The following is a 22,313-nucleotide window of genomic DNA, read 5'->3' as shown; positions in this document are numbered from 1 at the left end:
AATAATACTTGCTCCTGGCACTGACTCAAGAGAAAGATAATGTTCAACCTTTCCCTCTGGGCTGACATGGACTGAAATCTCCTCAATGCACTTAACCTACTGCACGGCAGGAATGACTCTTGTTACTACTCAGCCTTCTGTCACTTGAAGAACACCAAATAACCCTGTTTCTTTTCTCAGAGACAAACAACCAAACAAGCCTGGGTTGTCTTACAAAGCCTGGGAGTATTTACCTTGACTTTGACCAGCCTTTTCACCGTCTTGATCTTTGCCTCACAGAAGGCCCCTCGGTACTTGGCACTGACGTCCGTTCCCACTGTCAGGTAGGCAGGCTCATCTGCCGCCTGAGGAAAGAACAGAGACTCCAAACATCACTACTGTTCGCCTTTACCCGACCTCTAATAGCACCAAAACGAACTACATCTAAAGTCACTGGGACATAAAAATTATTTGCTAAATAACAGTGATAATTTGGAAAATACTCCTAAAGCAAACACCTTATTAACACTATTTCATTTTATGCACTCATTTCCTGATGCCGTAAAAGTTGTAACTGGAAACGACTAGTAGGAAAAAAAAATTTTTTTAAGTACAACATGTTTTAAAAATTCTACAGTTTAATATATAAGAGCTAGAGAGATAAATAAACAGAACAAATGTATTTATATTGAATGTCTCATAAATTTTTATTAGTTTTGGGCCTCCAGGTAATTCTACTTTCTAGGTTAAAAAGAAATACTGCTACAAAGTTAATACTAACAATATATAATTAAACGTTTAGTGAGACAAATTATGAAGGCAACATCTTCTTTTGTTTGCTTTGGACTTTTGGGACAAGGTGCAGGCTGTCTCTTCCTCCTAAATCCTGGGATTACAGGCCAGGGCCACCAAGCCTGGCTAAGGCATTATCTTTTGATACAATGTATCTCTACACACAAGAAACTAAGCAACCTCTTTCCAAAATTTCGGGCTGAAGGTTGCATTTGAAAGGTTTAAATCAACTGATGGAAACTGATAAAGACTGCAGGCAATTCTACTTCAGGACATTAACCTTCTCGGTATACCTAAAATATTTTTTAATCAAAAAATGTCCACTTAGATGGGCATGGTGGGAGGTAGAGGCAGAGTTAGCAGCATCTCTTAAGTTCTAGGCCAGCCTGGTCTACAGAATGAGTCTAGGACAATCAGGGCTCTGTTACACAGAGAAACCCTGTGGGGAAAAAAAAAGAAAAGAAAAGAAAAAAAAAATACCCACTTACAGGAAATAGTCATGATCAGAATTATACATTGAAATATGTAAGAAACTTCCATTTACAAATTATTTTAATCTCGAGTAACAGACAACTGCTATTTCAGTCTGTGATGTTACCTATTTCAAAAGCTGTATGTATTCATAAAATCAATACATCATGCGTACAAAGATATCAATGTATACTTTAGTTAAATATTTTAAGTAGCAAACATTTTTTTCATTTTCCTAAGTAATATTAAAGGAAGTGGTATCACTCCAAAATAAAAAAAAGTAAATAAAAAAAAAGAGGAAGTTTGAGAGTCTCAGAAAATAATATACTTAAAGTCAGGCATGGTACAGCTGCCCATCCTCCCAGAACTTAGAGGCAGGAGAACCCCATAGTAGTTCCAAGCTGACCTTGAACTACATCGTGAGTTCCAGGCCAACCTGGGCTAACGTATACTGTTTCAAATAAGAGAAACAAAAACTATATTCTCTATTTTACATATATACATATGTACATACACACCCCACTCAGTAAGTACAACACTGATCATGCACTTTTAAATGTCAGTCTACTTAAAAAGAATAAAAAATTAAGATAAAAATGAAGATGAATACTTTTTGGTCAGTACCTAACCAGAAACAAACAAGGGCCACAGTATCCTAAGGAATTGTGAAGAATGTTAGGAAAACTTCCTTTCCCTTTAAGCAGGCAGCCAGTGATGTTTGTAAGACTAGGAAGCTTCAAAAAATACACATAGATTCCATGTTTTAAGCTATATATTATAAAGACTGAACTAATCAATCTAAATACTGTCATCACCTTAGTTTACTTTTTTCCAAGAAGAAATATACAGAACCATCTCCCTTAATCAAGCTACATATCATTTCGTTTAGAAAATGGCACTGGTAGTGGAAAGGGGGAAGTATATATGTTTTTAAAGAAAGCAAAAGCAAAGCAAAACAAAACAAAACAAAAACCTTGCAAAAAGACCAAAGCAGGACAAAAGCTTTACTTCTTGAAAGGTGTTTTTTACACTGAAGTGTTTGAAAATCGAAAGGCTATACCGACCTTTCCAAAGTGCTAACTGCTAGAGAGTGTTGAACTGCCTGCACTTACACACACACACACACACACCTCACCGACCGATTCACATGTCATTTTCCTGAAGTACTTCTTAGAAGAGAAATCAATTTTAAGTAACAAAACGCTGCCATTTCACAACTGCAGCCTCCGGATTGGCAGTGTCCAGGGCACACGGCTGCGAAGAGTTGGCTCCACTTACCTTCATCTTGACTGGTGACCTGTGGGGTTCCAGCTTCCTCGAGTTCTTTTCCCGGGCGCTAGAGCCAAGACAGGGAAAAGAGAGGCAGAGGATCAGTCCAAGGCGGGGTGAGACCCGGAAAGAAAGTAAACAAATGCAGGCGGGGAGGGGCCGAGCTCCCCGGTCCCCGGGACAGACCCCCGTCGGGCAGCCAAAGCCTGGCGGGCAGTGAGCCCCTCGCGCGCCAAAGGGCAGCGCGTCCCGCCCCTGCCCGGCCGGCCGGTCCACCGCGCCCCCACCTCATCAGCCACTCGCAGCCCCTGAGCCCCGGCCTCCCGGGTCCGCGCCCCGCCGGGCCCCGACTCTAGCGCGCGCCCCGCCTCCGCCGCTCGGCCCCCTTGGCCCGCCCCGGCCCGGCCCGCGGCGGCGGCAACGGAGTGTCACGGCGCCATTGCTCTCCTGCCTCCGCTCTGCACCATGTCAGGAAGGAGAAGCGCTCCTTCACCCGGGGGGCAGGGGCGGCGGCCTGCGGCGGCGGCCGGCGCGGGGGGACCCGGCGGGGGAGGCGCGGGGCGGGGAGGCGGCAGGACAGGGTGTGGGAGGGGAGCGAGCCGCACCGCCGCAGCGGCCGTCTCCTCCCGCGCCCGCCTCAACTTTTTGTACAGCCCGGAGAGGCGCGGGCACCCCGATCCCCGCGGTCCAGAAGCGGGTCCTCGCCAAAGACGCACAGCAGAGTTGGGGGCCGGTTCTCCCGGCAGCCCGCTCCTCCCGAGCAAACTTAGCGGCGCGGCCAGCCCCACAGCCATTTTCCCGGAGAGGCGGCGGAGGCGGTCGTGCCCGCAGTTGCCGCCACGGCTTCGGGACCCGATCGCTGCCCGACTCCCCGGGCACAGCCCGCCCTGCATCCCCTTCGCCTGCGGAGCTCCCAACTGCACCGGGACCCCATCGCCGCAGCAGCTGCTCCCGCCGCTTTGCCCATTCAGCGGCCCCCGCTGCCCACCTACCTACTGCGGGTGCAGAGCGCTGTCAGCTCTCCAGTCTGCCGCCCCACTGATCGCCGTGGGTCCCCGTCCGGGCAGCACCGCTCCCGGCCGCAGCGGCAGTTCCTGCGCCGGGTTCCCCCACTCGCCCCGATTTACTGCCACAATCCACCAAATAACAAGCTGTTGAGCAGACTCGCTTCCACACGAACTCCTATTGGCTGTTCATGACGCCGAATAGCTTCGGATTGGAGCTCGCTGTCTGCCTTTCTCATTGGATGTAGCTGTGAAACTTCCATGATTGGTGCGGAAAACAGCAGGTAGGACATCTTCCACTTCTGATTGGCTGGATCTGAAGACGCACGTTATTGGAGGATGGAGGACTGAGTAAGGGAGCCCAAAATTTTGATTGGAGGAGCAGACTCCGGATGTGCTTGACTGAACACTGATTGGAGAACAGAGGGGTCAGGAAGAGCAGTTCCGCACGAGGATTGGGCGGTGGTGTGTCCCATGGAAACGGAATCCAGAACTGCAGCCAGGGTTTTGCACGGGGGCGGAGCCGGGTCTTCCCCAGGCGCCTGCGCCTAAGCGGTTTCCCGGCGCCATTTTGTCCCGGCAGCAGCAGCCCGCAGCTCTATCCCATTTTCTGTGTCTAGAGGGAAGGAAGCGGACTCTATCTGGTAGGTTTAGTTCAGTGTGGCACCGGCTTACCCTTCTCTCCAGGACAACGCCTAGCGAAGGGTGGAGGAGTCCCGGAGTTGTCCGAAAGGTCTGTTGGAGGTTCCAGGTGTCGGGTGGCCTCGGGGGTGGCGCAGCTCTGGGAGCACCGGAAGCGAGGGCGGCCATGGGAGCCTCTGTTCCGCGGCAGAGCGTGGCTGGGGGGCGTGGAGGAAGGGGGCGAGGTCGGGGGCGCACGTGTAGTTTACTAAGGCGGCCCTTGCGCCCTTTGACTCGGGATGGCGAAATTGTACTGACACCTATCCTCCCGCAATAGCTTTGTCTCCCTTCGACACGCATTTCAGAAGCTGACTTGAGGTCACCAGGGGCCCAAGGTGGCAGCCTCCTTCGTGAAGACGGAGGAGGTGTGGTTTCTAGAAACGTCTTGCGTGGGGGAGAAGAGGTATTTCCTCCCAACAGTGAAGCCATGAGGCAACGTGGAAGCTCTGGCTTTCGGAATGCGGAGGAATGTACTTGCCAGGACAGACGCTGCTGTCACTATGACCTTAGACAAGCGCCCCTTGTCACTGCATGATGAGGCATATGCTATACTATATTTTTCAAAGAAAATAGTAATGGTTCTGGAAAGAACGAAAATTTGTTAGAAGACAGGATTCTGTGGACCAGATGGACATGGCTTCAGTCGTCAGCACATTGTCATGTTAAATGACACAAAACTTAACAATTGGATAACAGCTCATGCACTAAATTAAGATGTGAAATGTTAACCTCACCAAATTTGCCCAACGGAGTAGGTCTTAAAGACTAAAGCCATATCAACTATTTTGTTGGGTTTTTTTTTTTCCCAAAATTTATTAAGATTGTGAAGAGTATTTTGATAGTTTAGTCTTATCTGTTTTAAGTCTAACTGCTTAGTTTTGGTGATGTACAACACTAGAAAAGCATTGAGTAAACAATCGATTGAGGATTTTTGTTTGTTTTTCTAGAGTTGTGAAGACAACAGACACCTCCATGACAACCCAAAGTACCACAGGGTGAGTCCTCGTGTCTGTTGTGGTCTTGTGAATTGGGGCAGGGGTGTACTGAGATTTTCTGTAGACTACAGACACTAGGCTATGTGACTGGTCATTGGAAGGTATTTTGTTAGGTCAAGCTTTCAAATGAGTTAGTTTAATCAAATTCCTCATGTTTTGCCTGAGAGAAATCCGCAGATAAAACCACCCTTATCATTTTTAAGCTCACCCATTCAGGCGTTCTCCTTTCTGGACTTTGGGTTTTTGAGACAGAATTTTGGTAGTCTGGATCTTGTCATGACTTTGAAGTAGCCAGGTAGCCAAGGATGACCTGAACTGCTCCCCTGCCTCACTCCACACTACACCATGCCCAGCTTTTATTCTTAGACTTTTTAACATTCAGTACTTTAAGTCAGAATCTGAACGTTTTCTTGAGCTTTGACTCCAACTCTGATTTAAAAGTCTCTTGAGAAAGGTCTGATTAGAGGGCGTTTACGCAGGAAGAATTTTGGCTTTCTGTTGTCGTTTTGTTTCTTAAAAAAATTATATGTATACTGCTGAACCTCCCTGGTGGTAATCGCCCACACATAATTCCACTATCAAGTTTTAGATATACAAATTTATGCCAGTGTGCATTTGAAAATTAATGAAAAATAAAACAAAAGTCTTTTACAGTCTCTCACCAAAGTATAATAAAGCTTATTTTGTATTCATGAGATTCAGAATTTTTTTTAATGATGTTCCTTTTAAAGATACAGATGTTTTCGTTTTGTTACTTTTTTCCCCTAAGAATAACATTGCGGCCCTCAGAAGTAGTTTCTCTGTAAAGCACACTCAGTGGATATCTGTGATAGATGAGTCATGGTTTAAGCTTTGGTTTGCTGCAGTTGAATGCAGGCCTTTGGGCAGCATGACAGGCAGGTGACCCCCAGTGAACTACTCTTTCAGCCCCGTGTATCTTAAGTCTAAAGAGCTTTCCTGTTTGTTTTTCTTTGATAGCCGCCATAAGCCACTTGAGTTTGACAAAATTCTGTGCCTAAAAACTAAGTGGCTAAAATCTCAAGGCTTCTTGGTTTTATCTGACGGTTCTGGCTCGTATTGGTGTAGATTTTCCGAGTCTACTCCACAGGCATGCCCACCCTGTGTTCATATGTATTTGTTCCTGTTGCTGATGCAGATAGACTTACTCTGTCCTCCCTGCTTAGCCCATGCTTCACTCTGTTCCCTAGGCTGGCCCAGAACTTGGCTCTTCAAGTCTCCTACCTCAGCTTCCCATCTAGTGAGGTCTACAGGTCTCATCCCTACTGCGTGCGTGCACCTGACAAAATTGTCATAAATTTCAAGCTACTCATACAGTAAATTTCACAGTTTCTCAAAAGATTTTGTTTTTTATTTTGGAGTAGTTGAGGCATTACTACATTGAAACATTTTGCTACACAGAAAATGACATTTAAAGTTATAAAAAACAAGTTATTTCCTTAGAGTCTTCCTTAAAGCCTCCCAAACTTCTCCCATGAGTAGATCCCTTCAGGACTTTGGTAGCCTTATAGGACAATTTACATAACTTACATACACCCTACTCCTTGACAATCATTTGTCTCTTCTCTAGTTTGAGACTGTTTGCAGAAGGCAACTATTTTGAATCACTCTTAATCATTTTGTATCTAGTGTGTGTATAAACAGGAATTGCATGTATATAGGTATACAAAATAAGTAAAATAGTAAGATAATGTACTCTATCTAATATCAGTTCTTTTCTGAAAGTGTTTGAACATCTTGGTCTTCAGATTCTTAATAGTACAATTTAACTGATTTCTGATTGTTAATAATATATAGATTTAAAACTAAGAAAGTGGCTTGCTGAACTGCTATGAGAGGCCTTAGTTCAACTCCCCACTAAGCATATACAAAGCTGGTTCAAGGTGTGCCTGTAGCTCTGTTTCTCAGTGAACAGAGGTAGAAGGATGCCTGGGGCTCCATGGCCAGTGTAGCCTGCCAGTGAGCTTATAGTTTTAGTAAGAAAACCTGTTTCAAAAGTAGAGAGTGATACAGGAAGACACCTGACATCATCAGTCTCTTGGTCTCCGTGCCATATGTGCTCACACGAGCTCACTGTCCACACAATATGAATCTGAAAAAAAGCTATTAATAGATCTGCTGGGCCTGGTAATGCAAACCTGTCACTGTGGAGGAATACAGATTTACAAAGACTACCTGAACCCCGAATAGTTTGGTTTTACTTGAGCTAATTACAGTGGGTTCAGTAATAATCACACTTTACTGTATCTTCTCTAAGAAAGATCAGAAGAAAGGAAGTGTCTTTGTCCTTGTCCCTCACATTGACAGGAAACGGGCTTAGATAAGGACAGGACTGAGATGTGGAATGCTAGGTTATAAGTGGTAGACCAGAAATTAGAGGATCTTTTAAATCAGTTATTTGGCCTTCTGCTCATTCTCCCATGGGAATTCTTATGTCTGTAGAGAGAAGTTAATATCTTAAAATAGGTATTTTTAGCACATAATCAGTAAAAAAAAAAAAAATTTAAAACCTATTTAGAAAAGATTTCTGAATTGATTGTAAAGGGAAGAATAATACTGTCAGTTAGTAACAGACTCAGCAGAGTTTATATTGCCTTATACTAATGCTGAAATTATCTCATTATGAGTAATCAATGAAGATTGACAAAGAACTTGTAATTTTTTTTGAAGAAATGAATAACAAATATCTCAAGCAGCTTCAGTTTATAAAACACAGTTGGATTCTTCTGAGTACAATAAGAGGAACACCAGTTTCTAAAGCTCCTACTTTTTATCTGGATGCCAATGAGTTAGGAATGGTGGGTTATAGTCAAGAGATACAAGTTAATTAATTCAAGGCCCATATAATTCAGTTCAAATATCAAAACTATATATGTGTTACTCTCATGGTTCCATTAGATTTTCCAGAGTCACTTAATGCAGTCACTGACTGTTGATATGAAGAGTTGTTGACACATAAACTGCTGCGCTTACTCCAGATGGTTCAGAATTAACTTTGTTTTTATACAACTGAAGTATGTATGTCATACATTTGATACCTTTTCAGGATTTTAATGGTCTTCTACCTTAAGTTCTGAAAAGGCTGTTTTTGTAATTACACATTTATTAGAAGTGATGGCTATCTTAAGGATACCTTTATAGAGTAAAACAGATAATGTTTCATCTTATGTATCCAACAAAATGTAGCATAAAACATGTTACAGGCATACCTTTACAATTCTATAGGTCAGGCAGTTGGGAAAGCTCTAACTGTACTTTAAATGAGATGCTTACAAAATAGAAGGGGCATATGAGGTTACTCAGACATAGATTAATAATGCTTTATTATTTTTCATTTTTTTAATGTCAATGGGACAGGTAGCACAGCTGCTGAAAACCACCAGATTTTAGATACAACTGTTGAATAAAATCAGCCTATGTACTTTAAGGCTATGTTAAAGCTCAGAATGGAACTCGGGAAATGTGCTGCATTACATAAATGACTATACTTTATTTCTACAGGAAATGAAAAGCTGTGGATTCTTTCAAAGTTAATTAAGATTGGGTTTGACAATGGAAGACCTCCAGAAAATCTTGGCTGCTGATGTGGAAAAAGAGACCCAGAAGAACAACCAAACAGGTGACTCGAACGCTGGTCCCCCTGTGTGGGAGCAGCTTGGGAGACTGGCTGAGACATGAAGGTCCCTGTAGTAGCCATCAAATGTTGTTGGCTGTCATCGAGTCCTCATGACTTGCTACATGTCATCCTTACATAACATGAATGGGGATATAAAACCCATTGCAGTTTGATTATGCAGTCCAGACAGACTTAAAAGACTGACAGGTAAACTTTTACTTGCTCAAGCACAGAGCAGAGAACCATCTTTAGCTGATTTGTGCATACTGCACATTCCGTACATGAGTTACTGCAGAAATGTCCCTACAGTGTTACCAGAGCTGGGGCAGGAGGTAAGGGTGGAATTTCTGAGCAGGCAAAGACAAATACTTAAACAGAAGGAAGCAGGGGGAGGGCGGAGCTGGAAGCAGTGAGAGCCACGTGCAGACGTGAGATAGTGGAGAAGTCAGGAGAAGTTAGCTAACTGAGACAGACTGTCCTAAAAAAAGACCAACAGCTTTAATTTTCTACAAAAATGTAAATTATCAAAATTTAATAATTGGAAAGAAAGTATTTTGAAAAGGTAGTTCATAGATTCCATTGAGAATAATTAGCTGACCTGTTTGGTATTTTTTATTGAAAAAAAGTGAGATTTTTTTTTTTAATGCTTATTTTCCCCTTTTAAAACATTATTTCGGACGAGTGGGCATGTGCCATAGCACAGTGAGTGGAGCTGAAGGAAAGCTGTGGGAGGGTTGGTTCTCCGTCTACCACGTAGGTCTCACGCTCAGTCTCAAGTCATCAGCCTAACAGGGGGTACCCTTCCCTACAGTCATCTCATTCCTAGACTTTTTTTTTTTTTTTTTTTTTTTTTTTTTTTTTTTTTTTTAGCACATTTATGTGATCATGTTTTCTGGATTGTTTGGACTTTTTTTGAGATAGGGTTTCACTTTTCTGGGCTCAATTTTTTAATAACTTTTTACAATTTTTTTTTTTTAATCACAGAGTACTGAATGTGTATGTGTGCGCACTCCTGTGCTTGTGTGTTTGATCCTTTTATTCTTAAAAGCCTAGTGTAAGAAGTCTGTTTTGATGAGTGTTCAGGGGCAAGATAAGTAATTTTTTACAAATAAGTGTATGTTCTGCATCTTTAAGTTAAAACATAGCTCAAAAAGTCTTTGTCTTTCAGACATTGACTAATAACATTGACTTTTGTTGTGGGAAAAAAACCAAGGTGCTTCAGTTCTAGAAGACCTACGATTTGTTACATGTACTGAAAACTTTGGTGCTCGTATGTAATTTTATGTCATCCTTAAGCAGATGAGATTCAGGATTTGTTAAGAACTAGAATTGATTGCTGGGTCGAATGTAGCTGCTTCCCAGATGATTTGAGGTTTGTTTGTTTGTTTGTTTGTTTGTTTGTTTGTTTGTTTGTTTTGAAGGGATTATGTAATTGTAATCAAACTTTTATTTTGGGCACCAGGGATATAGGTCTTGATTGTAAGAGTGCTTTACCTGACATATACAAAGCTCTAGGTTCAAAAACCAGAACCAGTTTTGTTGTTACTATTTAGAGCATACTCTGTGGTGTATGTGTGGCTGTCGATATGATTTTTTCTTTTCCCTGTAAGATTTTGTTGTTGGTTTTAGGACCACATGAATGATGGTTTTCATTCACAAGTAACTCAAACTAGAAGGACAGCATATTTCAGGATCTGGATTAAAGTAGGTGGATTATTTAATGACAGTCCTGCAAAGATGTATGCCTAGGGAGCTGAGTGTGAGTAAGATTCATAACACGATTGAGCATGGAAAGTTAATCTAAATGCCTTAATGGATTTGGATAATTGGGGTTTTGTTTTTGTTTGTTTGTTTGTTTGTTTGTTTTTGGTTTTGTGTTTTGAGACAGACATGTAATCCTGACTGTCTTGGAATCCCTCTGTGGATTAACCCAGAGATCCTCCTGCCCCTGCCTGTCCAGTGCTGAGATTTAAGGCAAGGACCATCATAAAAGGAACATAGACCGCAGAACAGAGAGCTTGTTGTAGCTGGTTCTTAATGCATGTGAGTGTATACACCAGGTCCTCAATTGTGTTTTCAGTGCCACGTAACAAGTTAAAGAAAAAACGCAAAAGTAGGTATATGTTGGTGAAGGCTTTTAAGAATAATAATGATCTTAAAAGCCATTCAAGTTCAGTGGAAGACTGACTGAGAGTGATTGAGCAAGGCTGTTTCAGAGAGAAGACTTGTTGGGAACGGATGCCTAGCAAAAGGTGGGATCAGAAAAGTTGAGAGCCTGTATTATCAGAGCTGCTGGAACCAGCCACACACAGGCATCCTATGGAGCCCTCGCCCTCCGCAGATTTTTAGATGGCTTTGAGTCTGAGGTATGAACATAAATTAAAGGTGATTTTTACTTTTGTCGTTGACTTTTGTTTTGAGATAAGGTTTCACTACTTAATATTCTTGGCTGGCTTGGAACTCACTACTGTCAACCAGGCTAGCCTCAAATTGACAGAAATCTACCTGCTTCTGCTCATAAAGCTGGGGTGAAGAACATTGGCCATCATACACATCTTAAGATATTTTTATTTGGCTTATTTTCTCAGCTTTATAAGTTATACACATTTTCTTAACCCTTCATTAGCCTTTTAATGTCTGGGTTTTTTGTTCAGTTTTGAGACAGGATCTCTTTATGTAGCTAGGCCTGGCATGTGGCCTTCGTCCCTCTGTGGCCCTAGTGCTAGTATCATCCACTGTACCTGGATTTTTTATTATTTTTTCCTTTTTTTTTTTTTGTTTTGTTTTGTTTTTGTTAATTCTCCTACTGATCCCCACTTCTATTTTGATGTATTCTATTGTCTGCGCCATGTCAAGGGTTTTTCCTCTCCCATGCAATGAGTTTACTTGGGTTTGCATGTGGGCACGCTTCCAGTGACTATTCATTTCCTCTATCAGGCATTAACCATCTAAGTATTGTTAGAATGAAGCCCATAAGACCCTTCCTAACAGGAAGTTGACAGACCCTATCTTGTTCACATCTTGAGTAGAGGATATCATAGCTACTGTGGAGTTTAAGGGTCCAACAATAGGTCAGTGTTTTATGTCTTGGCTTCCTCTGGTTCTTACATTCTTTCTGCCTCTTCTGCCGTGTACCTGAGCCTTGAAGTGGGTTATATAAATGTCCATTGAACTGGGCACTCAACAGTCACATATTCTCAGCACTTGACTTAGCAAGCCTTCCCAAAGACCTTGGAGGAAGAGCGAGGACCAACCACCATGTGGTTAGTCTCTGCCAAAATGCTTTCCTGTGACCTTGCTACATTACCCAAGCAGCTCTTGCTTCCTCTACATTCTAGCACTTTTAGAATCCCACCCTATAGTGTTAAAATAACCAGTGAAATTATATGTTGCCATGTATGGGAAATAAACAAAAATCATAAAAGGTTGTAAACAGTTCAGTCAAGTCTGTGCTACCACAAATAAAAGCTGTTTTCTTGAAGTAGTGTCCCGTCTCTTTGTTCAGAATCCCATAGGTCTTGATTTCATTTTCCCTTTCACCAGGCTGAGACCTGGTGCCCATCCCACCTTGCAAGGGTAGAGACCCCTGAGGCACAGCAGAACTTTGTAAGTACCAGAAACCAGAAGGAGGAGGAGCCTGATCATCTCCTGGAACCCTAAAACTTGCCCAAGTAATCTAATATAAGTTGAAGCTGCACCGTGTCTCAGGTAGAATGGTGGACTGGAAATGTGTGAGTGTGTCTGGATGAAGTGGTCACTTGACCACACAGGCCAAAGCAATAGTCAGGTCAGCTCCAGTTCATAGTGAACCATAGTTCCGTATTGGGGATCCAAAACAAGGATTTCTTAATTATTTTATGTGTGTGAGCACACCGTTGCTGTCTTCAGACAGAAAAGAGCATTAGATTCCATTACAGATGGCTGTGAGCCACCATGTGGTTGCTAGGAATTGAACTCAGGACCTCTGGAAGAGCAGTCAGTGCTCTTAACCACTGAGCCATCTTTCTAGCCCAGTCTGGGATTTATTTCATCCATCCATCCATCCATCCGTCCATCCATCCATCCTTCCTTCCTTCCTTCTTTCCTTCCTTCCTTATCTATTTCCTAATAATTCCATTTGTTTACATCTCAAATGATATCCCCCTTTCCCGCTTACCCCTCCAAAAACCCTCATCATACATCTGCCCTCTCTCCCCTTCCCTCAGTCTGGGACTTCTTAACCACTAAGACAAAGAACCTGAAATATCCCCAAGAGAGGAGCAGCTAATAATGAATGAAGCAAAAAAGTTCATCCTTTTTCCCCCCTCTGCCCTCTGTGTATATGAGTTTTGTGTTTCATTGAAGTGTTAGTAGCTGTCATAGGGACTCTTGGGATGGAAATCGTGGCCCGAGTCTGGACAAACCACACTAGGCCAACACGGTTCCACGTGGAGAGATTATTGGGGTGGCAGAGATGGGGGGGGGGGGTTAAGAGAGGGAGAAGAGAGAGAAAAGAGGAAGCGGGCAGGGGAGCTGAACCAAAGGTATGCTGGGAATGTATGGCTATTGCCATGGCAACAGATGCGCAGGTGACATCACTGCTGGAGGAGAAAGCAGTTCCTGATACCAACATACTTCCCTTTTTCTTATAAAAAGGAGGAGGAAAAGGGGAGGGGGAAGCTGATGGTGAAAGGGGGATAGGGACACTGTGTCTCTTAGGCTACTTCCTGCTGTCTTGATTTTGGGGTATAGCTGACATTCACCATCAGGGTCCATTTTAGTTCGTATTAGGCTCCTCCATGGACAAGCTGGTAATCCTGTAACAGGAACTGATTAATAGTTTGGGTAGAAATTTTCTGTCTCTGACATTGAAGGAGTGTAGAGACAAGATTAATGAGGCAGGGAGCGAATAGTAACTCCAGGAAGATCACTAGGAGAGGTGTGATGAAAGGGAGCGTGCACTTCCATATAGGGTTTTGAAAATCCAGGAATTGGAGATCTTGTGTTCTTTGAAATTCTGCATGTCTGATTGAAACTTCTGATTTTATTTCTCACTCTCCCAGACTGGTTGACGTAGAAACAGCATTCTTCTTGGAGGAACAGGCAAAGACCCCTTCTTTAGCTGTCAAGAAATCCAGCCCCCATCGGTTCTGAAGCACTACAGCTGCCAAAGAATCGATTTGTTTCTGGATAGTAAGCATGGTTTCAGACATTTTTTTTAAAACCGTTGTCAAGCTCGTAAATGAGCTTATCATAATGGGTCATGGAAGTCGTTATCCCTGCAAGCCCAGTGCCAGCACCTATGGCTATTCCCGCAGTGATCAAGAGCGGCAGGACCTGAACTGCCCTCTTACGCTGAGCAGCTATCATATCTACAGCTGGGATTAACGGGGGCTCGGTTCCCTGGATTACTCCTAGTTCAGGGAAAAGGATCACCAACATGCAAACTCCTGACCAAGTAGGTGATGATATACTGAGTGCCACAGAAGATTGACATGTTTTGGACTGCAGAGAATTGTGGGAGAGAAGAGGTATCGAGGGTTGTGGTTCTATTCCAGTCTAGTGAGCCTGGTATTCCTACAGAACATGTCCCAATGTCTTAAAACAGTTTGCCACACGAAAAAGGGATAGAGAAAAGGTATGGGGTCATGTGACATCAGTTAGGGCAGCTGACAAAAGGCGAGGTGAAGTTATTGGAGAGGCTGTAAGTGGCAGCTGTGAGTTAGTTCCCCGGGGTACACGTGGCCAGCAGCCTTTAAAGTGACCAGGTCAGGTGACATTAAGGAGTTGGTCCACTGAGGTCAGAGTCTGAAGCAAAAGGGGAGATGACAAGTTAGTGCCATTTATGAGGGGGGATGTCAAAGAGGTAAGGACCTGGGAGGAGTGTTTGATTACTTCCTAGATCCATTCCCTTACATTGACTGTTGGCTAGACATAAGTAGTTCTTTCCTACCTACAATGCTTGCACATCTGAGGCCATACAGACCCCTGAAGACTACTAGAGTCTCTTACTAGAAACCACTCCAGAGCCGCCTCCTTTAACTTCATATATTCAGGTTTGAAAGCACCAGGAGTCCAACCAGTAGTACTGCTCTGCAAAGACTACCATGGTACTTAGCCACTGTTGTGGGGAAACTCTCAAGAGACTTTAAAGAGCTCCTACAGGCCCTTATTAAAGTACCTTGCTTGCACTCCCAAACACAGCATAGATGTTTGCTTTGTATGGACACTGATGCCATAGTTGGTTCTTGATGTAGACGCTAGAAATTGATTTTCAGGACATCCCTTCAAGCAGTTGTACTGTTAGTGGCAGAGACTGGCAAACCTGACCATGTGCTAGGATTTAACCGTCTGGCCTAACAGGAATGACTTCAATGGAGGGAAGGGTCATGGTTAGCTAACCAATGCCAGGATAGTCAGGTATCAGGGAAGACTTTCATTTGGAGGTGCTACAAAACTTAAACTTCTCAACTTTGCTGCCCATTGGGTCAAACCAAGCATATCATGACTGCATTGAGGACATAAATGAGCTGTTTTTCAGCTGGTCTTAAACGGACCAGCCTCTTAAAAACTCCTATGTAGAATAGTCCACTGATGGCAGTTACTGTCAAGGAAGGTGAACCCTTTGCTGGTTCTGCCAGTGGCAATTCCGTCATTGTGGCCAAATGTGCCCAAGGGGACTTGAGCACAAAAGGCAGAATTGAGACTTCCTACTGGCTGCTAAGCACCAACATCTGCTGGAGCAACAACATGCATATAGAATCCATGCCTAATCTCACTCTGTGTACGTAGGACCCTATATAAGTAAGGGCTCGATTAGTTTTGGAAGAAAAAGACAATATGGCAGGGAAATCCTGGAACATGTAGAGGTTATACCGGTCCCGAAAAGAGGCCATTGTGCACTGTTGGGAGTACCAGAAGAGAGGGTACTGCAGTTTCCCCTCATACAACAGGCGGGGCAAAACCTGGTAGCTTTCAGCTCTACCTGCAGCACTGTTCCCAGCCCCAACTACCTGAGACTGAAAACGGAAGCTATCTCACTGTGAAGGTGAGTTCAAGGATGAGTATGGCAACCCCTGAAGCTGCCACTCCTGCTGTGAATAATTCTGTCATGTCACCTCTGTGCCTGTGTGTCAGCACTTAACATTCCTCCATTCTTTGTATTGCCCGATCAGTATGGACAAGGGGAAACCGGTACCCAGAATCACCTGCAGCAGACCTAAAGGCCTTCTCAAATACAGAATGTTAGTGGTGGATTTCACACCACTCTCTCCAGTCTGAGACTACTACAGATACCTCTTAGGCTTTGTGTACATTGTCTCAGGCTGGGTGGAAGGTTTTCTTGATCACATGGGAAAGGCTTATGAGGTGGTCTTACTTCTCTTAAAGGAGATCATTCCTCAACTTGGAATTTCTTTTCTTTTTTTTTTTTTTCTGCAGCAAAGCGTTTATTGCATCTTGAAGAGGAGAGCTCAACTTGGAATTTCTATCGCTACAGGATCAGATGTGTTTGTGGCCAAGATAGCGTGACCGATGGCTAAAGGGCTAAAGATCACCTGGATATTAAATAGGGCATAAGGCCCTCAGAGCTCTGGGCTGGGGGAGCATAAGAATCAGACACTGAAGTTATTAGACTTACCACTACCAAACAATTCTTTACTTAGATTATAGGTGCCCTCCTCCCATTGTTAGCATGGGGGATATTAGGATAATATCACTTTAAGATAACACATGAGGGGTTGGGGATTTAGCTCAGTGGTAGAGCGCTTGCCTAGGAAGCGCAAGGCCCTGGGTTCGATCCCCAGCTCCGAAAAAAAAAGAACCAAAAAAAAAAAAAAAAAAGATAACACATGAAGGTACTTGACTTAGTCCTAGCCATTATACATCATGGATGCTGGAGAATTGCACCCCCTTGAACCCTATAATGAACTAGAGAACTCCAGTCTGCCCACTAGAATTTGCCTCCTAAAGGTTTCAGTGATATGAAAGAATTCTCTCGCTTAGTAAGAACAATAGTTTAACATTCCATTTGGAAGTTTAACATGCTTGGGTCAAAACAAATTTTTTTTCTGTTTTGTATTTTGTTTTTATTGAGACACAGGGTTTCTCTGTTTAGCCTTGGCTGTCCTGGAACTCACTCTGTAGATCAGGCTGGCCTTGTCAAGCTCTCCCTGCTTCTGCCTCTCAGGTGATGGGATAAAAAGCATGCACCGCCACCACCCAGCCCTGGGTCAGAAATTTTATATTGTAACTATTCAAGAGAACCAGTGGTGAAGGTCCCCAGATTGTCCCAAGCCAAACCCCCTACTCATTAATGTCTCTTATCTCAGGTAGGCTTGGGACAGTGTAGTTAACAACAATGGAATGCCAAGTTCCCAAGATTACACTGGATATGCGAGAGGACAGCTTATGAGGTGCCTTGTGTGCTGGGTTCCATCCACACCCAGTCATTCTTCTGCTGTAGAGAGGTGAACAGTAAGCAAGGCAGGCACATGAGGACTGGAAGATAGGAAGCAACATACTTCCTCATCGGGGATCGGAAAGATAATTAATGGCCCCAGAACATATCATTCATTTTTGTGGTCCAGCCAAATGAATGAATGGAGGGGATCTTGGGACTACTGTTCCTCCATTTACATGTTAAATTATATCATCAGATTACAGGAAGTCCTTGAGATTAAAGCCAATGAAATGGCAAGGGTTCTTGCTACGCTAGCCAGACAACAAACCGAAATGCAGTGCCATTTTCCTAAATTCATTGGCTTTAGACTATTTGCTTCTTCTGAAGAGGTTGTTCATGGAAAATTCAATCTCAGTAACTATTGCTTAGAAATGGATGCTGAAGGGGGTTGGGGATTTAGCTCAGTGGTAGAGCGCTTGCCTAGGAAGCACAAGGCCCTGGGTTCGGTCCCCAGCTCCGAAAAAAAAAAGAAATGGATGCTGAAGGAGAAGTTATTAAAGAGATGACATGAAATGGGAACCTTGCTCATCCCACATAGACTTGGAATGCCTGAAGCCCAGAAAGCTTGTTTAGAGAATGGTCTTCAACTTCGGGGCAATTCAAGTCCTTCCCAAGTCGCAGGCTCTTAATACTAGGGGTTTGTGGGAGAATACACTTGAAATCCTTCGCTGTAGAAATGGACATAGAAGTGCCGAGGTTCGCTGGCCAGCCATTCTAGCCTAATTGGTGAGCTCCAGGCCAATGTAAAACCCTCACCTATGATTTAAAAACAAACACACACCATGGTGTTTAAGTCACCTAAAAATGAAACCACTTGAGGAATTAAGTCATACTAAGAACATTCAGGGATAGAACACTTGAGACTATTCACACACTGGGAACTTTTATTAGATTGTTTCTTGTTTTTTAAAAGATGCTATAACTATTGAAGGGGTTTTTTGCTAATAGATGGTATTTTGCACATCTCCACTATTGCTAGCAGTAAATTGTAAGAAAAACTTCGTGAAGACTGAACGGGTATCTGTTTTTGTTTTTGCCATTAACTGGATATATAGGCTATGTGTCTCAATAAGTTACTGAGTCACTCTCTGTGCTAGTTAATTTTTAATGTCAATTTGATACAAGCGAGAGTCACCTCAAAAGAAAAAAACCTCAACCAAAAAATTGCCTTTTACACGGCGAAACCCAAACAAAATCACTTTAAAGGGTTTCTCAGTGTAACCTTGGGCTATTCTGGTTCTCACTGAGATCCCCTGTCCCTGCCTCACAAGTGCTGGTACAGCACCACCACCTAGTTAGGCCATTTTAATTGTTATAACTTAAATTTGAGATATAAATTGCCTAATTATGGACTTACTCTCTCAAACCAAGTGAGAATTCTGCTTTTCAGAAATGTTGTGTTTCTCTTCTTTTTTTTTTTCAGAGCTGGGGACCGAACCCAGGGCCTTGCGCTTGCTAGGCAAGTGCTCTACCACTGAGCTAAATCCCCAACCCCGTGTTTCTTTTTTTTTATGAAATTATAAGCTGCTTCCAGTGTCTATATACTTTTGATGGCTCTGGTATTGTATTGGTCAGAGGAGGCAGGGAAGGGAATTTTTATGTAATGAAAAACCATCTCCTGTTTCTTACTTCATGTGTCATGATATTGAAACCAATTTGCTGGTTTCCTCCCAGGCTTGAAGTTCTGTATTTTATCATATAGTCAGAACACACTAGCTGTTCACAGTAAATTCTCTGACCACAAATTTTGCTTCTCTTTCTTGCTGTGTACTTCCTGTTTTGTCAAATTTCCATTTAGGGAAAAGAATGGGTTTTTAGCGTAAGCATGTTTGAGCTTCACATTTAAAACTTCTCCTGAAATTCACTTGGAAGTCATCCAGTTATCTGAGGAAGGGAGGAGGGAAGCACTTTATTTCTCTAATATAGCCAGTTTTTCCAGAAAGCTTCATTTGGCTTTGTGTCATGAGACTACTACTAGTAAGAAATTTTTTGTTGTCAGTGTTCAGTATGCAACTTGCCAGCCTTTTAGGCTTTCCATGTCAAACATGTTTTGAGTTTGTGAATGAATTATGAATGTTCCTTGTGAAGAATCTGTGTTGCTTCTAGATCTGTGTAGACTTCCATAAACTTGTAAGAACTGCATTCAGCCACATTTATTCCACTTACAGTAGGTACAAGTTACAGTTCATGGGGTCATTAGAGTACAAATGGGCTTCATTTCCAATCTGTGATATATTCTGAATGTGAGTCACAGTGATTGTGAAGTTCATTTGCAACTGAAATAGTGAGTTGCAAACCAATTATTTGTCACTTTTTATCCTTGTGACACCTAGCAAGCTACTACTAACAGTCAGCCAGCAGAACCTATGTTTGCTGCAAACCAAATCCTGCTTCCCTGCTCTTGGGAGGCTTGCAGCACTGCTCTCCTACAGTGGTGGGACCAAGAAGTAACCTGGTCGGCTTTAAGTCAAACCTTTTTCTTCTTGGCCCATCAATAAAATAAGAAAAATACTTTTTATTCCGTGACCATTATTGAACAATAATGTAATTTCCTCCATATTGTTCCCTGACCTCTTGTCCACCATTGTGTTTGAAATGTTCCCCTAACACTTTGTGGTGCCCTCTCTGGAGCACATAAAGTATATGAACAACTTTTGGTATTAATTTTTTACTAGATACTTCTCCCTCCCTTTTTTCTATGTAATCTTGAGAAATCTCTTTCCTTCCCCCTTTCCCTCCCCCCACAGCATTGTTCTCTTCTTGTGAGCATTTCTGCCCACCTTAGTGTTTAGCTTCAAGGCTATATTAAAATAATTTCATTAAACCCAAACTAACCAAACAGATTAGTAATTCTGAAATATTAGTATAAAAAAACTATATCAAGTATTTATTCAAAATACAGATTGCCAAGGCCCATTTTCCAGCTGGTGAACTCCAGTCTGTAGACACTTCTAAAGTTGGTGGTCTTAGAACTAGTTTGGAAAATATACATTCCTCCCATCCCAACTTTGGTTTTGTAATCTTGTATATATGTTAGTCACACAGGCAGGGGTGTTTTCCCCATCCCATAAGTACCTTTTTTTTTTTTTTTTTAAGATTTATTTATCTTATGTGAGTACATTGTAGCTGTCTTCAGACACACCAGAAGAGGGCATCAGATCCTGTTAAGATGGTTGTGAGCTGCCATGTGGTTGCTGGGAACTGAACTCAGGACCTCTGGAAGAGCAGTCAGTGCTCTTAACCACTGAGCCATCTCTCCAGTCTACTTTGTTTCAACATCATCTCAGAAGTATTTTTGCCATTCACTACTGGCATTCTTTGTTTATTCTGAATTCACTCATTGGAATTCTCATCCAACAAGTGTACAGGAACTTCCTGGACTCCCTTTCATGTTTGTTGGAGTGTATTTTTGTCCTCCAGTTTTCAAAGCACCTATTTGTAGCTCACTGTATACTTAAGTATACACAATGTAGGCTTGTGATAGCCCTTGTTAGTGGTTGTAAAATGTTTCTGCTTTTCTCACTTTTTTCAAGAAAAAGATCTTGAAAATTTTAACTTAGTTGCAGTGGTATACATTGTAGAGGTCCTAATATCCCGTTAAAATTACTGCTTTTTACTGATGATCAAAACCTTCTGCCTATCCTAAATTAAAAAAAAAATGTTATTGTAACTGTATGAGTGCTTTACCCACACATATGTCCACATCCTGCTACCCAAAAAAGCCAGAAGAGGGGGCTGGACCCCTTGGAGCTGGGTTTACAGGCAACTGTGAGCCACTGAGGGGGTGCTGGGAACTGAACTCTAGTCTTCTGCAAAAGTAGCAAGCACTGGAAACCGTTAAGCCATCTCTTTAATTCCCCGTGTCTACTTTTTAAGAAAAATGTTCTATATGAACCAAAAAGACATACATAGTAATTTACCCTTCAAGGGTAAATGATCAAAAAAGAACATTTTAATGTTCAAATATACAAAGCACAATAAATACAGTTACCTATTGTGTAACACAGTTCAAGCTGAATAGACAGTGGATATAAATAGACGGTAAAACATCTTGGGTTATGAGAATGAATGCCTTTTGCCCTGTAACTCTTGAAAAGTAGTCAGATTATAGGGAGCAAGATAGCAACTAGCAGTTTCATCACTATGGGGTTTTCAGAGTATTTTATAAAGGGTAAGAATCGGTTTCTATTTTCTGTCTTTAATCTTGCATGCTTTGACAGTTGTTAGGCAACTGAAGTTGAATTAGACGTGTATTTTTGTTTTTTTGAAACAGAGTTTCTTTTGTGTAGCCCTGCCTGTCTTGGAACTAACTTTATAGGCCAGGGTGTCCTAGAACTCACAGATATACCTATAAGAAGCTTCTTGTTAAGTAAGATTCTCCAGATTTGCCTGAAACTCACTCACTCCTTATCCAAAGTTGACCTCTAAATTCTCCTATCTTACCTTCTAGAGAACTAGAATTACAATGTATGTGGCACCATGCCTTGTCTGATTTAAAACAACTCATGTTCTGGGTGGTGGAACTGCACATGGTTAGTTACAAACATAATTTATGATAAAAATATTAAACACTTGAAGGGCCTTTAGTGGGGAGGAACTTTGGTGGTTTTGAGATCTTATGGTGGCTTTGTGGGGAATACATAGGACTGTCTTCCTCTTAGAAACAGCCTAAGTACGAGGAATACAATATGGATACAGCGATGTTCCAGAATGTAAAATATAGGTCAGCTCTAGATTACATTTCAACAGACGAATAAAACAGAAAGTTACACATTCAAGACGTTTTCATTTGGAGTTTCTTCTGGTATCTTATCTGCATTGTAGTATGTGTTTACTTTATGTTTAAAAAATATACATAATTTTAATTTTGCCACTTGTCTTACAAAGGAAATTGTTTCAGAGATACTGACAATCTAAATTTGATTTTCTTTTTTTTAGGTCATTTTAACAACAGAAACAGGGCCAGGTGTGGTGGAGGCAGAGGCAAGGGGATCTCGAGAGTTCAAAGCCAGCCTGGCCTATGTAATAAGTTCCAGGACAGGCAGGGC

At 42.4% G+C, this 22,313-nt stretch overlaps 1 protein-coding gene and 1 long non-coding RNA gene across 6 annotated transcripts in view; one reads left to right on the top strand and one right to left on the bottom strand.

The window, feature by feature from the left end:
* Nucleotides 1–3,677, bottom strand: part of Arid4a (AT-rich interaction domain 4A) — a 70,895-nt gene extending 67,218 nt beyond the window's left edge. Inside the window, 3 exon segments of one of the 2 annotated variants that reach the window (NM_001395713.1) lie at nt 234–344; nt 2,521–2,578; nt 3,504–3,677. In NM_001395713.1, the coding sequence (NP_001382642.1) occupies nt 234–344; nt 2,521–2,526 (117 nt within the window). In that variant the 5' untranslated portion in view covers nt 2,527–2,578; nt 3,504–3,677. 2 annotated transcript variants of the gene reach the window in all.
* A 388-nt stretch (nt 3,678–4,065) lies between these two features.
* On the top strand, nt 4,066–19,010 carry LOC148005297 (uncharacterized). Of its 4 annotated transcripts, XR_015623104.1 has the most exons (6): nt 4,066–4,159; nt 5,144–5,191; nt 8,711–8,828; nt 13,868–13,997; nt 16,245–17,642; nt 18,745–19,010. It is a non-coding gene; the product is annotated as an uncharacterized LOC148005297 (long non-coding RNA). The 4 variants fall into 4 exon arrangements; XR_015623102.1 differs by lacking the exon at nt 13,868–13,997; XR_015623101.1 differs by lacking the exon at nt 13,868–13,997 and having other exon boundaries at nt 4,066–4,248.
* The last annotated feature ends 3,303 nt before the right edge of the window (nt 19,011–22,313 follow it).

This window comes from Rattus norvegicus, chromosome 6 (genome assembly GCF_021556685.1).
Source record: "Rattus norvegicus strain SHRSP/BbbUtx chromosome 6, alternate assembly SHRSP_T2T, whole genome shotgun sequence".
NCBI classification, from domain to species: Eukaryota; Metazoa; Chordata; class Mammalia; order Rodentia; family Muridae; genus Rattus; species Rattus norvegicus.
Note: the sequence above shows the minus strand (reverse complement) of the source record. Positions and strands in the feature narration are given on the sequence as shown.